Source organism: Colias philodice, chromosome 16 (assembly GCF_061535455.1).
Source record: "Colias philodice isolate Cphi_HAF_F1 chromosome 16, ilColPhil1 Martin Lab GWU primary, whole genome shotgun sequence".
Taxonomy (NCBI): domain Eukaryota; kingdom Metazoa; phylum Arthropoda; class Insecta; order Lepidoptera; family Pieridae; genus Colias; species Colias philodice.
In genome coordinates, this window is record NC_143101.1 from 9,350,747 (window position 1) to 9,370,712 (window position 19,966).

The 19,966-nt window shown below is 32.3% G+C and overlaps 1 protein-coding gene across 3 annotated transcripts in view; it reads left to right on the top strand.

The window, feature by feature from the left end:
- Positions 1 to 19,383, top strand: part of ITP (ion transport peptide) — a 29,947-nt gene extending 10,564 nt beyond the window's left edge. The window contains exons 1-5 of one of the 3 annotated variants that reach the window (XM_089705089.1): positions 10,618 to 10,752; positions 12,619 to 12,833; positions 13,016 to 13,136; positions 14,192 to 14,937; positions 18,376 to 19,383. In XM_089705089.1, the coding sequence (XP_089561215.1) occupies positions 12,619 to 12,833; positions 13,016 to 13,136 (336 nt within the window). In that variant the 5' untranslated portion in view covers positions 10,618 to 10,752 and the 3' untranslated portion in view covers positions 14,192 to 14,937; positions 18,376 to 19,383. Of the gene's footprint in view, positions 1 to 10,617; positions 10,753 to 12,618; positions 12,834 to 13,015; positions 13,137 to 14,191; positions 14,938 to 18,375 lie in introns of those variants that run through there. The other 2 variants (XM_089705088.1, XM_089705090.1) reach the window with 2 other exon arrangements.
- The last annotated feature ends 583 nt before the right edge of the window (positions 19,384 to 19,966 follow it).

The following is a 19,966-nucleotide window of genomic DNA, read 5'->3' on the forward strand; positions in this document are numbered from 1 at the left end:
CGTATTACACTGCGTTAAAAGCTTTCTAATTAACATCACACAAAAGGACCAAACAACAAACAATAAACATTTCAATTGTCCGTTTGATTCATAATGCACTCGTTACTGTGATGTTTGCTCAATTTGTTCTGGTATGCGTTTCGAAACATACAGACAAGACAAATGAATCGAGAAAGTGTAATAGATGAATTTGCAATGAGGCCGAGTCTATGTACCTTCTATATACTATAACTTACAAGTAATTTGCGTGGATGCAGGAATAGGTTATCTGTACTAATATTATAGCTTCTTACTATTTAGGAAGACGGTAAGTTTCAAAAGAATCATGAAAATTCTTACACCAACAGACTCATAGGTTTCTGTGATCTGTGATCTGTGGATTGATTATTTCTTAACCCGAACAATGTCAGGGCTAGCATCTCATTGCTTGTATAATAGAAAATGTATAATTCGTATTTTTTCTAGTAGATAAATAGTCTCAGTCTAATTGTAAAAAAAAACGTAAGATATATATATAACATCTATATGCAGTTTAACGATTATATTTATATATTTAAGCCGCAATTAACCTTCATGTATACTAAGCCACGTTGTATGTCCTAGCTCTATTTTTTTCAGTACCCGTTCTTTTCTTATCTTTTTATTAACGTCCTCGTAATTTCTAAATAGTGTTATTTTTAAGCACTTATTTTATCCGCGTTACAATTGATTCTTAAGAAATAATCTGACTTCATCTCTCGCTTACATATGTACTTAAAATCTGCTTTAAAATAAACATTAAAAATAAACATAAGGAAATACGTCCATAAACAATCTCTGTTTTACTATAATTGCCATATAAAAAGCAAGTTATAACTGTAATGGATATACATATAATTAACCATTGAGTTACGAAATGTAGACATTAGATTAAACCGCTCGCGCTAGTTTAACTCGAAATGACGCGATGTGATAAAAATCATCCCATCAAAAACATCCTGTAAAAAACCCAAGTCTCGCAGCTCAGTCTTTCTACCGTCAAAAGTTGTGAGATCCATGTAATACCAAGTCGGTTAATCTATTTCTAGTGTCTACTTGAAGGACCTTCTGTCTTAAGTTATTACATAAGTTATTATCATGCCAATATTAAAAATATTTAACGTTTTAAACAAATAGATCGACTTGGACATCGCTTGATTTGATTATTAGTATGTATCACACTACACAGCACGACGGGCCAGCGACCAACAGGAACGAGAGTTTCAATCGCGTGAGGCGCGAGAGACTAAAGAATCTAATATAATATTGTAATATTCATTTTGTTTTCATGCGATGTCCAAGTCGATCTATTTGTTTAAAACGTTAAATATTTTTAATATTGGCATGATAATAACTTATGTAATAACTTATGGTTAGGGAGCCAGGTGCAAATTTGGTTAACTATTTCCTCTCAAGAGATAATTCGTCAGACGCATGAGAGTATAGTATTATAAAGCCTCGTGAACGTCAGCTGGCGCTCTGTTGGGGGGGTGAGCGGTTGTAGCCTCACACGCACATAGGAAAAAAAATACATTCATTCATTCATTTCCTCTCAGCTAAAAATTTGTCAAATTGTAGCTAACCCAATATCTCAACGAAAAAAAATAGTCAGCTGGTTACAACATGGTGTATTATACGTCAGCTGGTGTCTCGAACATGAAAGTTAAATTTAAAGAAAAATTTATTTTCCGTTATTTCCTCTCAAACAAAAATTTACCTGATGATAGCTTATATGTAACTGTGGATAAATATATATGTCAGCTGGCTGTATCTTGGTGGAAAAACCGTCAGCTGATACGGGAGGCTACAACCGCTCTTCCCCCCAACCGAGCTCCAGCTGACGTTCACGAGGCTTCATAATACTATACTTTGATGCATTTTACTAATTACCGCTTGAGAGGAACTTGGTCATAAAATCTGCTGCTGGCTCCCGGACCATTAAGACAGAAGGTCCTTCAAGTAGACACTAGAAATAGATTAACCGACTTGGTATTACATGGATCTCACAACTTTTGACGGTAGAAAGACTGAGCTGCGAGACTTGGGTTTTTTACAGGATGTTTTTGATGGGATCTCACTTCTTTTTGTAGAGCCTTTCTTTTTGATACCACCACCAACCACCAACTGCATAAATAACTTTGTAATCCCATATATTTATATGGGATTACAAAGTTATTGATGCAGTTGGTGTATTTGGAAAACTGGACCGAAATTACAAAATATTTAAGTTTTCCCATGATTAAGACACTAAACTCTATATGTATTCCAAATATGAAGCTTCTAAGTCTGCTACAAGTGCCTTGGACTTTTGATGATCGGTGAGTCAGTGAGTGACAAAATTTAGAAACTTTAACAAGTTGTCATTCTTAAACTACTGGTTCAAATTGACTGAAATTTTAAATATTCCGTGTTTATACAATGCCGGATTAGTTACTGAAGATTCAGGTTTCTTGCTTTATCAACAACCGAATAATAGGGGGTCGAAAAAGGCCCGAATTGCTTCGAGAAAAGGATGGTACGGCCGTGCCGCTTTTTTTTTGCTCGACTTGGCGGGGGCACTGCCGTGCCCCCAGATATGACAAATAAAACACACAACAAATGATTATTCACAGTTCAAACAGTATACGTTTATTTATGTAAATAGTAATCTACTGCAACGTGATAATTAATTTAAAAAAATTATATGCATAAACGATAACTTAAAAAATAAGCATTTTTCATAGTTCTTCTAATACAGATTATAAATTAATGTACCTAATGTCAAAATTCAGGACATTTTGACAGATTCTAAAACTTATTCTAAATTCAAATTGTGTAACCTAAGTTGCCATTTGTACTGCGGTCGCGAACAGTCTCAACCTCGGCTGACCGACGAACCCGCCACGTCTCGAGGCCCATCCAACACAAACAAACGATGGACTTATATTTAAACCATAATAATATTCATTAAAATATACTCCTTCTCCTTATTCTATTTACACTGCGAGAGATAATCATCATTTATGCACTTGGCAGATCAAAGTCGGAGAATATATGTATCATCATTTTTCATACTGGCGAGTAAAGTAGAGCCAATGACAAAAATATATATTTTAATTCAAGACGTTGTTTATAGTTTTAATTTTACAATTTCTTCATTTTGTAGAGAACTGTACGATTATAAAAGTAAAAACTGTCAAGGCTTTGGCGCCTTTTTTCCAAAGGGCTACAATCGTACGCGAAAATTACGTAATTGATTACACAATTGAGCTATGACGCGTTAACCGATCTCACGCTAAGATAAATAAATCAATTTGTTTACAAACGTATATTGCGTCGGTCTCTTCTTTCTAATTCTGCAATTTCCTAGAAATTTATCTGTTATAATTGTTCATAATTACTTGAAGAAATTATCTTGTGAATCATTTGTGACCACGGCATTTTCGCTGAACAAATGCAGAAATAAAGAAATACATAATAATATTTGTATGTCGAGTTCAAGCTGTGACAGACACATTATAACAAGTTCTATTGGTCCCAAAAAATAAGAAAATCATTAATGTATTATAAAACGAGAAAATATTGAAACACCTGTTGATCACATCCTCTATTTGCATAAAATATCGTATTTCCTCACCAAAACAATATTGATAAATTGTAACATAATTTATTTTTAAAAAGTTATAAAAATTATAATATTAATAATCTAGTTCATTATGAATGGATTGCTCATGCTGCGTTCGTGTGAATGGGAATAAATCGTAAGATCCTGCGACGATAAGCATTTGGAGTGTTGCCAACACTGAAAACTCTGAGAACTGTCAAGTCTCAGGGTTCATTTGACAATAAATAAAAAGTTAATTTCGCCGGGCAGACGGCGTTGACAAGTTTACTTTGCGGCCAGACGATACAAACTTGATAAAAATGTAAAAAAACGAGACGCGTTTATAATCGCGCGTTGGCCGCAGCCGTATGTTTTAATGTCTTCACACATATTCGCGTACAATAAATTGATCGTCGCATTTGTTATTTATGATTATGACTATTTGGATAGCATTATTTTTTATATAACGACCCAATAATACTACTTACTCGTTTATAAATAATAAATAATAAAATAAATAAATATTATAGGACATTATTACACAAATCGACCTAGTCCCACAGTAAGCTCAATTAAGGCTTGTGTTGTGTGTGTAGTACCCCTAGGCGACGATAAATATAATATTTAATAAATACATATATAGATAATAACACCCAGACCCAAGAACAAATAATTGAGTTCATCACACAAATATTTGCCCTGACCGGGGATCGAACCCGGGACCGTCGGCTCAGTAGGCAGTTACTTTACCACTGCGCCAACCGCGTCGTCGAATTATTGTTTTTATATTGAATTTAAATAGGCGCGTGAAATAAAGTGACCGAGTCGTTGACCTTATTTCGTATAATCTCAGACAGTCTAGATTCGCGGCACCCACAAAAAGTATGACTTGAACCCGTGTGACTATTACATAATAAATAATAATTTAGCATATAAGAATCACACGTAAACCAAGGTCTACAATGATCATTTAGGTCAGTGACATTAAACAGGTTTCATCTCCGTCATAAAGACAATAGTTACACGAGTACTTAGGTAAGAGTACAATAAAAACATAGCCTGATGCTATTATAGCGTCTTAATCACTCTAGTATCTATAAATGAAATCTATTTTTAGACATTCTTCACGGATTTATCGATTTGATTTAAATCGCTTTTTAATCGAGTCACAAATATATATTATTATCTATATTGGTAGGTAATCTTTGAAATTGTATTTACAATGCAAAACAAAATTTTAATAAAATGTACGAATTCATAGGAACATAACTCTACTTAAGTTAACCCAAATAATTAAGTACTTACGTTGAGTCGTTTAATTCAGTCGAATACCGATAATTTTTCATTTATTTGTTACATATCACACCAATTTTCCTTACAGGGATAAAACACGCATCTCATCTTTTCTTTTCACAACATAAATTACCTACACAAATAAAGTCAACATTAAATAAATTATGAGACAGATATATTTTTCACTTCGTTCCCATTATTAAATTGTACTTTAAAATCGAACAATCTTGAGTCTATATAGAAATAAAAACCACACATTCACGTTATATATTTTAACACAGACATAGGTATTATAGGTAATATCCTTAAAATAATAATCATAGACGTCACACTTCACAGAGCCATATATATGTATACAAATGACTAAATGATTGCAAAATTTAACTAATTGTTAGGGAAAATTAACCATGTTTCGTAAGCATTACGTAGTTGAAATTCTTCATAAATACGGGAATTTATGATAATATTACGTAGTTATTAATGGCATTTTATTCAATCGATTACATTTATCTACAATATTTTTTCTATCACGTTTTTGAACACAGAAATATAAATGTAAGTAAAGACGTATCCTATATTATCCATTATAGGTAATTATTGTTTACTTCTTACTAGGTATATATTATTTTTATCGTGTACCTAGTATACTATGTTATTTACAAAAAATTCACTCAACAGGTGGAAATGTGGAATAGACTACATAGATCCTTTGTCTATTTTAAGAATGCAATTATGAATGGCATAAGGCCTGCAAAATAGCTCGTATCCGCTTCCCGCTCATTATTTCCGGATGTAACATTTTTTTTGTAATTGCCACTCTAGAAAATTCTTAGAAGTGCTTCATAAAAACAAAACGGATACCTAAACTAGTCAAACGTATAAATTTTGTTTTTATTTTATTTTCTACTCGTAATATCTTTCGGAAGTTTCTTACTTCTGACTCTTAATTTACATAAATATATTGACGCTCGACGCTCATTGTATATTTTTTATAATGTTTATTAATAAAACGCACAGGAGCTCTTAAATAAGATGATATGTTCAGCGGACTCTCATTTTCATCTTAAGTCACTCGTCACTCGGTAAAGACTCTATTATTAAACTGAATTAAATTTATCTTGTTATCCAACCACCTGTGCGGTTCAACGGCACTAAACCAGTCTGTCTGGTTATTTTAACCGTCCAACATAAATTTACACCTATCGATTTATATCTTACACGATTCTAAACCTTAATCTGAACACTATTAGTAACATTCGATTGACCATAGACAAACTAGCAATAAGCATTTATTTTTTTAATTTTTACTTGGATATTCGCAATTGCTGGAGCCCGCGAACGGAGCTGTCATTATTTTTTCTTCTTTTTTTGAACTTTCAGGGTGGGCTCTGGAAGAGGACCACACAGCCGATAGCCAGTCTGATGGATTAATGTATGCTTGTATTAATTTACAGTCTGGTATTAAGTGCTCTGAACAGTCAGGGAACAGCAATTTTGTTCTAAATTTAAAATATAAAAACCTTCTTTTTTTGTTACCGACTTGTATTAGGGCTTGATACAAAATTAACGTTCTAATATTTATTAATGTTGAATGATTATAGTGAACGACAAATTATAAATTGGTTTACAAGTGCTGTTAAAATTAATTTTACACTACCAAACCAATTTCGCAGGTAAAAGCTGTATCATAAATGTTTATAACACGAGTATAAATCAAATATGCGTCAGTGATTAATTTGAAATAAGTATTCAATATTGGAAACTTATTTAAATTATTACATGTTTCTGGTGTCGACTTGTCTGTTGCAACGAACGCACACAACGTTTTATGTAAAACGCATAATCTAGACTGTTCGACGCTTTCCTGCCGAACAAGTCGACGACAATTTTCTAATACTTGCCCTCGCGTTTTTATAACCACCTGTAATTCTAGTCGCTCTAGTACCAAAGCTAGTATTTTATGTAAATAATTTAGTATTAAGGTAACTTCATTTATGTTATACACGTTGGAAAAGCCGATAAGTACAAAATCTTTTTAGCAATTTTACTATTTAACGAGGACGTATCAATTTGAATTTTAATGGAAAGGTATGCTTATACAATACTACAAAAGGTAATAGACACAAATATTCTGTAATCTATGCTCATCACGAAGCACTATGGCATTCGGTACAGTCGCAATCAAATGTCCTTTCTAAATAAACACCTGCTTCCAATAATTGCTTTAAAATATTGTTGTATGTGTTATGATAACAAAGGGTCCAAGAAACAGATCGATTTATCGGTACATTACAATAATATGCATTCGTATGCGTGACGTTCCGTTTAACTCAACATAGGATAGTAATTTAAAGCAATACGGAGACAGCATAAAAAACGTATGCAATGTTGCAATGATTGTGATATTGATAAAACATTTTAAGGGTTTATTAATAAAGTACGTGATGGTATTTCAAGGCATAAAGCACTACAAGTACCGCGGTCAGTACTTCTCGATAAGGGAAAATGTTCATGTAAAAATGCGTTACGTTGATAATATGTGCGTGAGTGTGCGTGCTATAGCAGACTGCGGGGCGCGCGCTCCGTGCTCACCGATACTAGGACAACGGCTTCTTGGCTTCGCTTCAAGCATAGATTATAAACACAGGTCACAGTACACAGATTATATATTCTTGCATACATGAATTTTCCAAGATGCAGTCTTATCAAATTTACATTCAACTGAACAGGATAGTGGTTAGGTTAGGTTTGTAATAAATTTGTCTACATTAAACTGTTAACTATCTAATGTTTTTAGAACTCATTCAAATAATAATAATTTATTTCGCCTACTAAAATCATTCATCTTTATAAGATTTAAATCATCAAGTTCCAATAGTAATATAGCTATATAAACTTTGAAGGCTTTAAATTTACATAGATCAAGCAAATGAACTCAATCAAGTCTAATGCATTTTTAATCTGTATAAATTCTGCGCAATACGTAATAAAAGTTGCAGGAATTTCGAGGCGAGCATGTTTATGCAATTTGAATTTCTTAAAGTTTTGTGACGTACTTTCGGCGTAATTCTGAGCTGACCTACATACATGCACGTGTCTAATTGATGTTCATTGGTGAATGGTCATCGCGCCACCGACAAGCCTCTTGGCCTGACCACGCACTGTCATTAACCATCAATCGGACGTCAATATTCGGCAATTATAAATCTTATTGAATTGTTAAATGGGTTAATTCGCAAGGCAGTTGTTACGAATTCTAATTCAATTTTCTTTGCAAACTTAAATTATTATTTGAACAATTCTCTACATCTATAAAAACTCATAATACTATTCATAATCGTTCTACTGAAAGTAAAAATGATGAATCTGTATGACCATGGAGTTAGCAGCGTGCATACGTTAATTGATATGAATCAATTTGTTTCATACAATATGTGCGACATGCTCTCGTACACGCAGTTTTAATCGCAAGTGTGACGACAAATTAATTGAACAAAGGACTCTGGATTGGCTGAATAAGATAGTTCCATTGCCTGTGTTCTTCTTTTTTTTAATTGCGTGGTGGGAAACCTTTTCAAGGTTAGATGCATTTTTGAACTCCCAAGTTTTTTATTATTTATACCTTACGGACTTCTGCACGCAACAGTAACGTCAGATGATTGCAATGTACAATACTCGTCTATTGTCCCTCACATTTAAATTATGTGTTAATTATCCATACAATAGAAATGCTTTGCCAGTCATAGTTGGTTTCATATTCCTATATGAAACCAACCTATATAGAAAAGTATTCACAAGGAAAAATCACATTGAAGGCTATAATTATATAGGTACTGTTAAATTATTTTTATTGCAAAATAAAGATGAATTTAACAGACATCGATTCCCTTTTAGCGGACGTTTAACAGGCATGTGTCAGTTAAAATAATGAACTCTACAATGTGATTGATTTAAAGGAAAAGTCAAGGGTCATGACATTTTGGACCACACGTAACTTCTCTTGCATATTTTATAAGTGCATCTGCATGTACATATGATCTTTCTTAACTTAATTTTACTATATTAAACTTGTATTTTGATTTTAAATCTAACTCGTTGCCCAGATGTAAGCGTGTAGCGCCATCTACCCATAGACTATAGAACTTCGAATTTAGGTACTAAGTTTAGGACGTGCACACATTATACGCATTATAGAACACTAGCGGTCCGCCCCGGCTTCGCCCGTGGTATATGTTTACGTTTTCTCTACATAAAAACCATCCTCGTACTTCAAGGAATATAATAAAAAAAGAATTATCGAAATCGGTTCAGCCATTCTCGAGTTATGCGCTTACCAACACATTTTGCGATTCATTTTTATATATAAGAAGATATGTTATTGAATGCTATCTAGTATTAAATGAATGATTTCCAGTTATGTACTTGCTTTAATAAAATCTGCAATTTTCTATGTCATCGTAAGTACTTTGAGAACAAATGTGTTCACGTGCATAGATAATACGCTAATTGGTTAACAGATAAGAAATGATTCCAAGAAGCATAGACAATCACCAACATTTAAGTCTAAATTTATTATAGGATAGAATAGATATGTTATACAAATTTCAATTATTATCAATATGCGAGACTTGTATTTGAAATTATTGCCCTAAAGTAGAGCTAAAATGGACTTAAATGCCCTTAAACTGAAATGCCGAGACCGCGGTGCCGCTTTGTCTCCACAACGACCAATATTATATGACCTGCAATAATCATAAACACCTAACTAAATTATAAGCGAAGAAGGCCACATTACACTGGCGTCCACTTATAAGAGTTTTCAAGCTTCGGATGTTTTGTAAACATTATAAATTCGATATGTTTATTACGACTAGTGACACTTCCAGTCGTTAAAAGCTTTCAAAAACGAGTACAAGTAAAACTATGTACCTTTAATATTCTCCATTTCATTTGCGGCGAAAAAAGAGGTTTATAAAAGAGGTTTTACACGATCATTGTGACACATTATAACATCCAACGCGGTAAATGAGTCCACGTATGATAAGCCGCTTTAATTCGCTACGATCCCTTCTCGGTGATAAAAACTGTTAAACGCATACAGAAATGCTTTTACGTACAATTATTCTATGACGCTATTTTCTAAAGTTGTATAAGGAAACTAATTTCTCAGTATGTGTATAATTATAAAAGTATGTAGGCTGGTTCTATTAACAAGATGGCGCGTAATTATTCTGAACGAGATAGTTTTGAGCAAAAACGAGAGTATCCCACAAGTACGCACTTCTCTGTGGGTGGCAGCCGGGCTGTCTGCCGACCCGCGAGTTAAACCTACTTGCACGCATACCATCATCTACTTTGTACACTTTCTTCGATCGCTTTTTTCTACTTACTCTAATTATATTAAAACTAAATAGTTTGCTACTCCATTCTCCAGCTTAATATGCTGAATTAATTTCTAATCATGTACAAAATATATTCAATAAGTGGATAGTTAGTTATAATTTGTATAAACCATATTAATTCATTTGAATAGCACTTACCTGATATAATAAATAGATAATAATCTAATAAATTGTATCCAGTAATGCACAAAAGTATTTTATCACGCATCATAAAATATTTCTAATCATTTCATAACGTTAGCGTAATATTTACTGCAATAGATACGTCATTATACTTCCAGAAGTTTCAGTATTGCGAATGCGCTTATTAAAATCGGTTCTCACGCGATCTGCGGACTATAATAATAACTCTATACCGAGCGCATGAATCAGCGGAGGCCTAGGGCGCCGGCGTGTGTCTCATTAAAGACCCGCTTGTTTACGACGTAGATACAATCTTAACATATATAGGAGTAGGTACGTTGTTGCCGTTCCTTTTTTAAAACGAGCGCGATTTTTTCACAGATAATAAAGTGCAATTTATTATCTATGAATTATAGATTATCCTTGCTCCGATACCGAATGGTGTAAAAGTTCATACAGATAATAAATTTAAAATTTTAACCGCTTATCGAAACGTATACTTAAAGGGCCATTATAGAGTTGAAGTTATTAACCAAGTTTAATACAAATGCTCTAACTAGAGCGGTGGTCTTAATCGGTTCGAGGTATTTACACGCCTCTATAATTTATAGCTAGAGTAATAGCCAGGGACCGTAAATAGATATAATAATATATTCTACCATTTCCATTTTATATATTATGCATAATTTATTTATTTCATTAGATCATTATATAAAATAAACAAGTAATTTAAGTATATATTATATCAACTACCATGTAAAACGACTAACAATGAGATAAGAATTTAAAAGCTGTTTTTTTAAACAGAGCTTTGGTAGGAATCAATTTTACATTGTAATCACACGATGACACTGTAGGTATTTTTTTTTTGTGTTTTCCCAATTTACATTATATTATAAAATACGTCACGTTGCACTTATTTTCCTCTCTACTAATTATTATTAGTACCATTTGTGAACATAAATATTACAATTTTTTAGAGGGAAAAATCAACAACAGGTATATAATTAGAATTTTCTTTATGTACACAAAATCATAGTATTTTCCTTTTATCAGTTAATACACAATGTGCTGCTGTTATAAAACTGCAAGGAAAATGAACTTTGAATGCGGTTGGTTAATAATAAATCAACAGTGGCTATAATTTATGAAGCCCGTTTTCATGAAAGCTGTAGGTAGTCAAACCGTGGCCTACCGCGTAAAACTGGCCCGATTAGCTTGGCTTGTAATTATTTGTAATAAAGTTGCAACACTGATAGAGCGATTAAGTGACCACCTGTGATAAAATCGATTTGTACTGAACCGCTTAAGTCTATAAATAGACCAGTTCCAGTAATTATGTTCAGTTATTGTATTGAAATTTTTATTTTGTCCAGCACGACGTAGTCTTCGAATGCATCAATTGAAGTCAAGTTTTGAATAGAAATACACCATTTAGTACTACATTAATATAGTTTAGGTTACTTATACACACTAGGTACACAGAACATTAGATTTATGTTTAATATTTTTGTATGCACTTTTTTGGTTATACGTGTAACTCAAGTTTCAGTTCTCAAACTACATAATAATGAATTTTAAAACTATTAAAACCGAATCGGATTATAAAAGAGAAACGAGTCCGTGTAGAAAAGTATACCAAATAGCATGATTCACTCATTACTTTATTGTTGGAACAGTTATTTCCGCAATCAGGTTTTAATGACATTTTGTGCTTTTACAATCGTCATTTGCTTTAGTGCTTTTAATGCCAATGATTTCAATGCACTTTTATTAATAGCTAAAAAAATAAACCCACGTTTAAAACAGCAGTTGAAAGTCTTGTATTATAATTTATACGTCCTAAGTATAATACGTCATCCAATTATTTATAGTACGAGTATTTTGTGAAAAAAAACTTAAAACCTTCTATAGATTATACACATTATATAGTTTTGGAGCCGGAGACTGATTTCCTCAATTATCCTTATGCCATTTTTATAACTTTATTATACATATTATATATTACTTAATATTTCCTAACGAATATTATAGTCTAATCGCTAATGATCAGCTACCAAAAAGAGTACTACCAGAAAATCTACGAAAGAAGGTAGCAAGAGCAAAAATAAGAAAACTGTCCTGTCCTTGTCCTGTCCTGCCCTGTCCAATTCAGCTGTCACTAAGAAAAAAAACTAAACTGAATCTCGTTCTTTCCAGATGCATCTAAGCTCGTTACAAGTGTGCACGGCTGTGTTGACGCTGGCGTTGGCGGCGGCAGTGCCTGCCTCCACGCCGCACCACATCGCCCGCCGGTCCTTCTTCAACCTCCAATGTAAAGGTGTCTTTGACGCGGCGATTTTCGCGCGCTTGGACCGCATCTGCGACGACTGTTACAACCTCTTCAGGGAACCGCAGCTCTACAGTCTATGCCGGTACAGATTATACATGTTTTTTTTTTTAATTTTACATGTGAAGTTTTTCAGACAGATTAAAAATATGTTTTTGTATCCATGAAAATTTAATATTGAACCGAAACTGTCACGGCACATGTGATAATTTGAAAGAAATGTTTTTCAACACAGATAATATAATATGATTGATTGTTGGGGTACAGGAAAGACTGTTTCAAGACAGACTACTTCAAAGGCTGCGTGGAAGTACTTCAAGAAACCGACCAGCTCGATACGTTCAAGAAATATATAAAGCAGTTAAATGGGGCGGATCCAAGGGCTTAGGTACCTACCAACGAATATTATTTGGGCACGCAGGCTGGCTTTGAGTTTCCGTAATTTGCACGTATATAATTATTAATTTTATCACTAACATAATTTAACTAGATTGACTCTACAATTTTTTGGCAATATATAAATGCAAATTACAATATTCTTCTTGGGTGACCTTTCTGCAATATTGGAATATCTTCTATGGGCTCTGTAAGGACAAGCACTTAAGCACTATCTCCGCAACTACTACTAAACTATCCTTTCTCTACACTAATCGCATGTACCTATATGATAATACTAATAGCATGTAAACCTTCTTATGCACTGTACCTACTTAAGTTATTATGTAATGATCAAATACTAAAGAGAAAATTACATTTACAATGACTTAAATTATTACTAGTCTGACACTCGCAAAATTTTCTGTAAATATTTTTGAAAGTACTTTTATTACAATTTTTGCTAATTAGTATTTTAGTATTTGATCAAATATATTCTATTCACTCTTCTATTCTTATATAACTTCCAAATCTTGTAATCTCAAATGCATGTTATCTTTACAACAAAGAATACTAACTAATAACTATTACTGCTTTAAAATTCCTAATATGTATAGATTATGTAAGCTATTTAATAAAACATTAGTTGTACTTGTAGACTTGTGGTAACATAATTATTATGTGATTAACTATACGTACCTACTTAGGTACCTATTCTTAGGTATTTTGTGTTAAAATGTAACCTTAAAATAACTAATTAAAACTAAAAGGTATAATTTCAGTAGGAACCTACTTTTTGCATGTTAAAACAGCAAAAATTATATAAATATTCATAAACTCAATTATAAGGACTGTCATACTTAGCAATATGTATTTTGAATTGAATTAACTAAAATTTTATTTAATTAATCTAGTAGAAATAGAAATAAGTACACATTTTGTTAATATATATTATGTATCTGCATCTGTTACTAACTTGAATTTTTCATCTATGTATCAGTAATTTTATTTTAACGTTTGATGGCGTTTTTTTATTCATTAACTCATTTATATTATTCTCGTTTACAGGTCGAATTGTTTTACTACGCCCTATTTCAAGGGTTGTATGGAGTCTTTGTGCCTCATGGACGAGGAGGAGGAGCTGGATCAACTGATCGATTTCATCGGCAAACGCTAATATCCAACTGACATACAACAATTATTCGCGCCATCGTTTGACATACCGCCATCGGAAAAACTCGGGAAACAACCATAGATAACACAAAGTTAGGTATAATTAAAAGCTAATGTTGCTATTAATTATATCAAACTTGTTCTGTGTTGCCCGCGTTTAATAACATGAACAATTATTTAACATTATTAATGATAATGTATTATAAAATTTTCATTGCTTTGCGTACAAAAACAGAATCGACATGTCAAGTTCCTCCAGATTTCTATCCTCAACGTATTCTAGTCTATATCGCAACATAAAATTATTTATGTTTGCAACTAATTTTAATGTTATCATAAATTGTATTAGATAATGTTTATACAGTTTTAAGGACATTTATTTTGTGTTAAGTGTAAGCTTTTCGAGCTACGGGAGTGTAAAGTACATTAAAGATGAGTTTTATAATTATTATGTCACCTATTAGAAAAAAAAAACAAAAAAATCTTAGGCAGATTATCCTGGACGATGCTGGTCATCTTTTTATCTGTCTTGAAAAAATATCTTCCCGACTGAGATTGCTATTATTTTCGTAATTAATTATGACGCATTCCATACACAGTATTTTATAAGGATTACTTACGCTTTTTATCTAAAACTAGCTGTTGCCCGCGACTTCGTCCGCGATTAGGTCGTTTTTCGTCATTCGTCGTTTAAAAAAATACGTGACACTTTATTTTTGAATGTTCTTAATTATTGTCTCTTATAAAATTTAACTACTTACATTAAAATTGAACACTCTGATAAGAAAATCTTAAAATCTGAAGAAAACATGAATGAATGTGATTTAAATTCTACATTACTTAGTATCAAAATATAATAATCTAAATTAAATGTAGATTAACAGTTTGAGCACACCATTATAGAATATGTCCTTAAGTATTAAATTACGTTAGTTAACTTTACTAAAAACACGATGACTTTCTTTCGCGCTCGGTACCACAAACTAAGCATGTTTGTGGTAAGTGGCCCGCGTGACGCGTCACTTGACCCCCCGCCCCCTCCGTTGCTATGCGAAAATACATTCGTTGCTCTATTTTAGGAAAAATTTGTAATACTGTGGCCTGGGCGTTATAACACGTCCAGGGAGTTCCTGAGTGCCGATATCACCATCTTGAGGAAAAGCTTCTAATGTCGATTTAAAACTGCATACATACGAATTAACCTGTTCTAAAATTGTGAAATGAGTTCAGTTTTAAATTTGAGAAATATTGATTTCTTGTATTCCACTATTCGTTGTAGTCGAATACAAAATATAGGTATTTAAACAAACTTAGGTTGGCCTACAGGCAAAAGGGATCCTATCAAATGGTAAACTTGACCTTTTATCTTAAAAGTAAGCATGAACGGACCTTCTAGTCATTGCTTATACTCATGTTCATCTTCAAGAGATCGAATAATATTATGATGCACCCTATCATTTGTCAAACGGTCTTCATATTGAGTAAAGTTTCAGATTCTCGAGATAAAATATGACTGTCGTGATCAGTAGTGAGACGTAATTCCCTCTCAGTGAGGGTTTCGGTCTCACGGGATAGTACAATATGCCGTTTGCGATCAGCTGTGAGACGTCATACCCTCTCAGTGACAGTACAGATAAATACTGAACATAAGTGGGTATAATAGATATTAAGTAGTATTAGTTAAAATATAGGTACTTTGACTGTTAGTCAAAGTTTATTTTTACTAACAACATGTAAATGAAGAAGAAATAATAATTACCAACGAACTAACCTTTTCTATAATACTTAACACGGCACATTTTTCAAATTATCTTGCTCAACCCTGCTCAAAAATTTGAGGGTTTTGTTGGAACTTTAATATGTCAAAACTATGATATATCTAAACTACGATACAACTTGCTTGCGGAAATGCTCATTACAATTATTGTGAATCTAAAGAATAACTAACAACATACTATTCAATTTTATTGAGCTGATGAATATCTTTTGCCTGGAAGAAATCACCGTCGCCTAATAAATATACTGTGTTTTCTTATAAAACCGTTACATAATTTATTTTATCTACTTAAATAATGAAAATGATATTATATTTATAAAATATAAAACATATTATGTAAAATGATTAAAAATAAATAAATGAAGCAACTACGATTCAAAGAAAACATCTTTTTCAGTGTTAAAATGCTCTTAGCAATCCTGGATGATGAACTGTATCATGTACTCTGATCCCAGTACGGTCGGTACCTCGATAGCCATAACGATAAATATTACAATCATCTGAACCGCAAAGTCAAAATAAAAACATTACTTGTACAGTTGTGAGTGCAAAATTTACGTTTCATTTGGAATAACATTTTTTTCGGTACTAAAACGTAGTCGTTTGATATGTGGTTGGCTGCCCCTCCTCTCCTTCCTGATGATGAATGATTGAACCATTGGACGTTGGACATTAACTTCAGTCAAAAATTGACGAAGCGGATGATTACTAATTTCCACTTAATCCTCGCTGCTACTATCTTTATCATCAAATCATCAATTTTCAAGTGGTGTTGTAAAAATATCAGCAGAAATCGTCTTCCAAAGGCGATATAATTTTATGAGCATTGAATCTGTAAATAACAAAATCAAAAGTTAACTGTAAATCTATAAAAAAGCTACTTACAAATAAAATTTTATCAAAAACTACTGTTCCCAATGCACCTCAAAATAATAAAAGAATTCATCATTTTATTATTTCATTCTAAAAGTGTAATATATAATACCTACCAACAAAAAACATGAATTGCTATCATTATAAAAAATAAATACCTATAAGTAACAACTTACTTTTTGTGGGAACGCATGATGTATGTAAAGCATGATGTAACGCATAATGGTGAAAATTCACAAAACACGAAGATTGCATTTGATATTTTTGGTTTTATGGCATTCAATTGCTTTATAAATATCACTACAGTCGCTTTCTCTGTCCCTATGTCCCTTTGTATGCTTAAATCTTTAAAACTTCGCAACGGATTTTGATGCGGTTTTTTTAATAGATAGACTGATTCAAGAGGAAGGTTTAAGTATATAATTTATTAGGTTTTAGACAAAGCGGACGAACCCGCGGGCGGTAAGCTAGTAAATTTATAAAATACGAAGATTTTTAAAATTGTAACTAATGAACGCAATCAATATTAGATTTAACTGTAGATAATGGTGTCTAGTTTTACTTAAAATAATAAACATCTACCCTCACTTTAAAAAATGTAGTATATTTATTATTTACACGAAATATACCTTATAGGGAAAGGGATAAATAAATAACATAATTATATTTAAATTATTAATTTCCAACTGTGTATTCAGTAGTGTTAACATCTAAATTGATTTGATTTTTACGAAATCTCATAGATGGCGCTGTTACAAAATTAACATTATACAACTTACATTCTTTAAACTATGTTTCTCTTCCCAAGTTACTTAAATAGCATAATTTTTATAGTGTCAATCTAGATATTGTCAAACAACATTTATATATGCGTCATTTGATTATTAATTTCCAATAGTTAACGTGTATTTGATTTTTCTAACACTTCATAGATGGCGCTGTTTTCAAATTTGTCTTTATACTGCTAAGATTCATTTAACTGTTTCTCTGCCCAAATTACGTAAATGACATAGTTTTTATTTTGTAAAGCTAGATAATAGCATGGCTTACTCGAAACCAATATTTAAACATGAGTCTTTAGATTGTACGCTGTCGTAGTACACGGAATATGTAAGAAAAATAAAGGCTCACAGCTCCGCCCCCGAAGGTGATATCATGATAATATGTTTAAACTATCCTCACCCGACCTCTTAGGAATATTCATGCAAAATTTGAAGTAAATCTATGCAGTACTTTTCGAGATTAGCTCGGTCAAACATACAGACAAACAGACAAACAGACAAACAGACAAACAGACAAACAGACAAAAATTCTAAAAACTATATTTTTGGCTTCTATATCGATTATAGATCATGGATTATGTATTCTTTTAAAAAAATATTCAATGTACAGTTTTGACTTTCCTACGATTTTATTATATGTATAGAAGATATCATTGTTTTACATACCTACTAACGTGAATTATAGTATTTTGTGTTTGTATTATGATTGTATTTTATTTTTGTATTATACTTAGATAGCTTCCTTATTTCATTTAGTTAGTTGTATTTTGTACCTATTCATAATTATATCGTTTATCACACAGTGGCTTATACAATTTTATGTATCTTTCATTTGTATTTCGCCTTTTAGTTTTAATTTCATGCATTGTATTTAAATCATTATTTTAACTGTTAGAACGCTCTTATATTTTCGACGCATACAAAGACCATGTTGTAAAATAAGTAATATTGTTATGGTCATAACACACACCAAACATTGTTTTTGAAAATATATTTATTGGAATTAATGAACTATTATTAATTAATCGTATAATAGCTACACAATACAGCCGGTGCTCCATACTCATTTCAAAAAGCAAATTTTCTTGCCATAGTAAAAACTACCATAGAGCATAACGTCGAAAAAGTTAAGTTTCAATTTAGAATTTAAATTAGTCATAAGTATTTATAAAGATTTATTTTTTATATACTTCCGACCTATTTATTTGTTACTATTTACGTTTTATTTATAATAAGCGGTATTTTGCAGCCGTAGATATTACCAGTGTTTTAAGAAAACTCATTCATTGATTTGTTCTGGATTTTAATCTTTAAGTTGCGGTTAATACTTATTCTGTTAGATCAGCGAACTCTTCTCTTTAATTGAATCTCAACTTTGTCTCTTTAAGCGTTTCTTAAAACTGCGGTATTTTTTTTAAGAAAGTATAAAATTTATTAAAAGTGGTGCCAATCTTATAAACCCAAGATGTTATTGCATAGGTATAACGAATTTAGCTAATTATAAACAAATATTAAACGATTTATAGGAACTGTGAAATTATTGTAAAAATATTGATTTATTAGTGAAATATTAATCTATTTGTATACATTTTATATGAATCAGCTAAGAAACGCTACGGGTTCCATGAAATATATTACAGTATGAAAAACAATAACGCATTTTATTTATCCTTGAATATCAACTTACCTATCTTACCTTACATACTTACCTTAGCTTACCCTTCCACATATATAGAATCCAAAAACATCGGATAACAATGCAGCGCCATCAAGTAGGTACAACACTGTGTCACACACAGACATATAGAATAACTAGATTTCCGCCCGCGGCTTCGCCCGCGTTTGCAAAGGAAAACCCGCATAGTTCCCGTTCCCGTGGGATTTCCGGGATAAAAACTATCCTATGTTTTAATCCAAGTTACCCTCTATATGTGTGCTAAATTTCATTGTAATCGGTTCAGTAGTTTTTACGTGAAAGAGTAACAAACATTCGCCTTTATAATATATATTAGATACTAGCGGTCCGCCCCGGCTTCGCCCGTGGTACATATTTACGTTTTCTCTACATAAGAACCATCCTCGTACTTCAAGGAATATAACAAAAAAAGAATTATCGAAATCGGTTCAGCCGTTCTCGAGTTATGCGCTTACCAACACATTTTGCGATTCATTTTTATATATAAGATTAGATAGAAAACTAGTAGCTAGCTAACTGTGTGATCTCTGCGAATCCTAGAT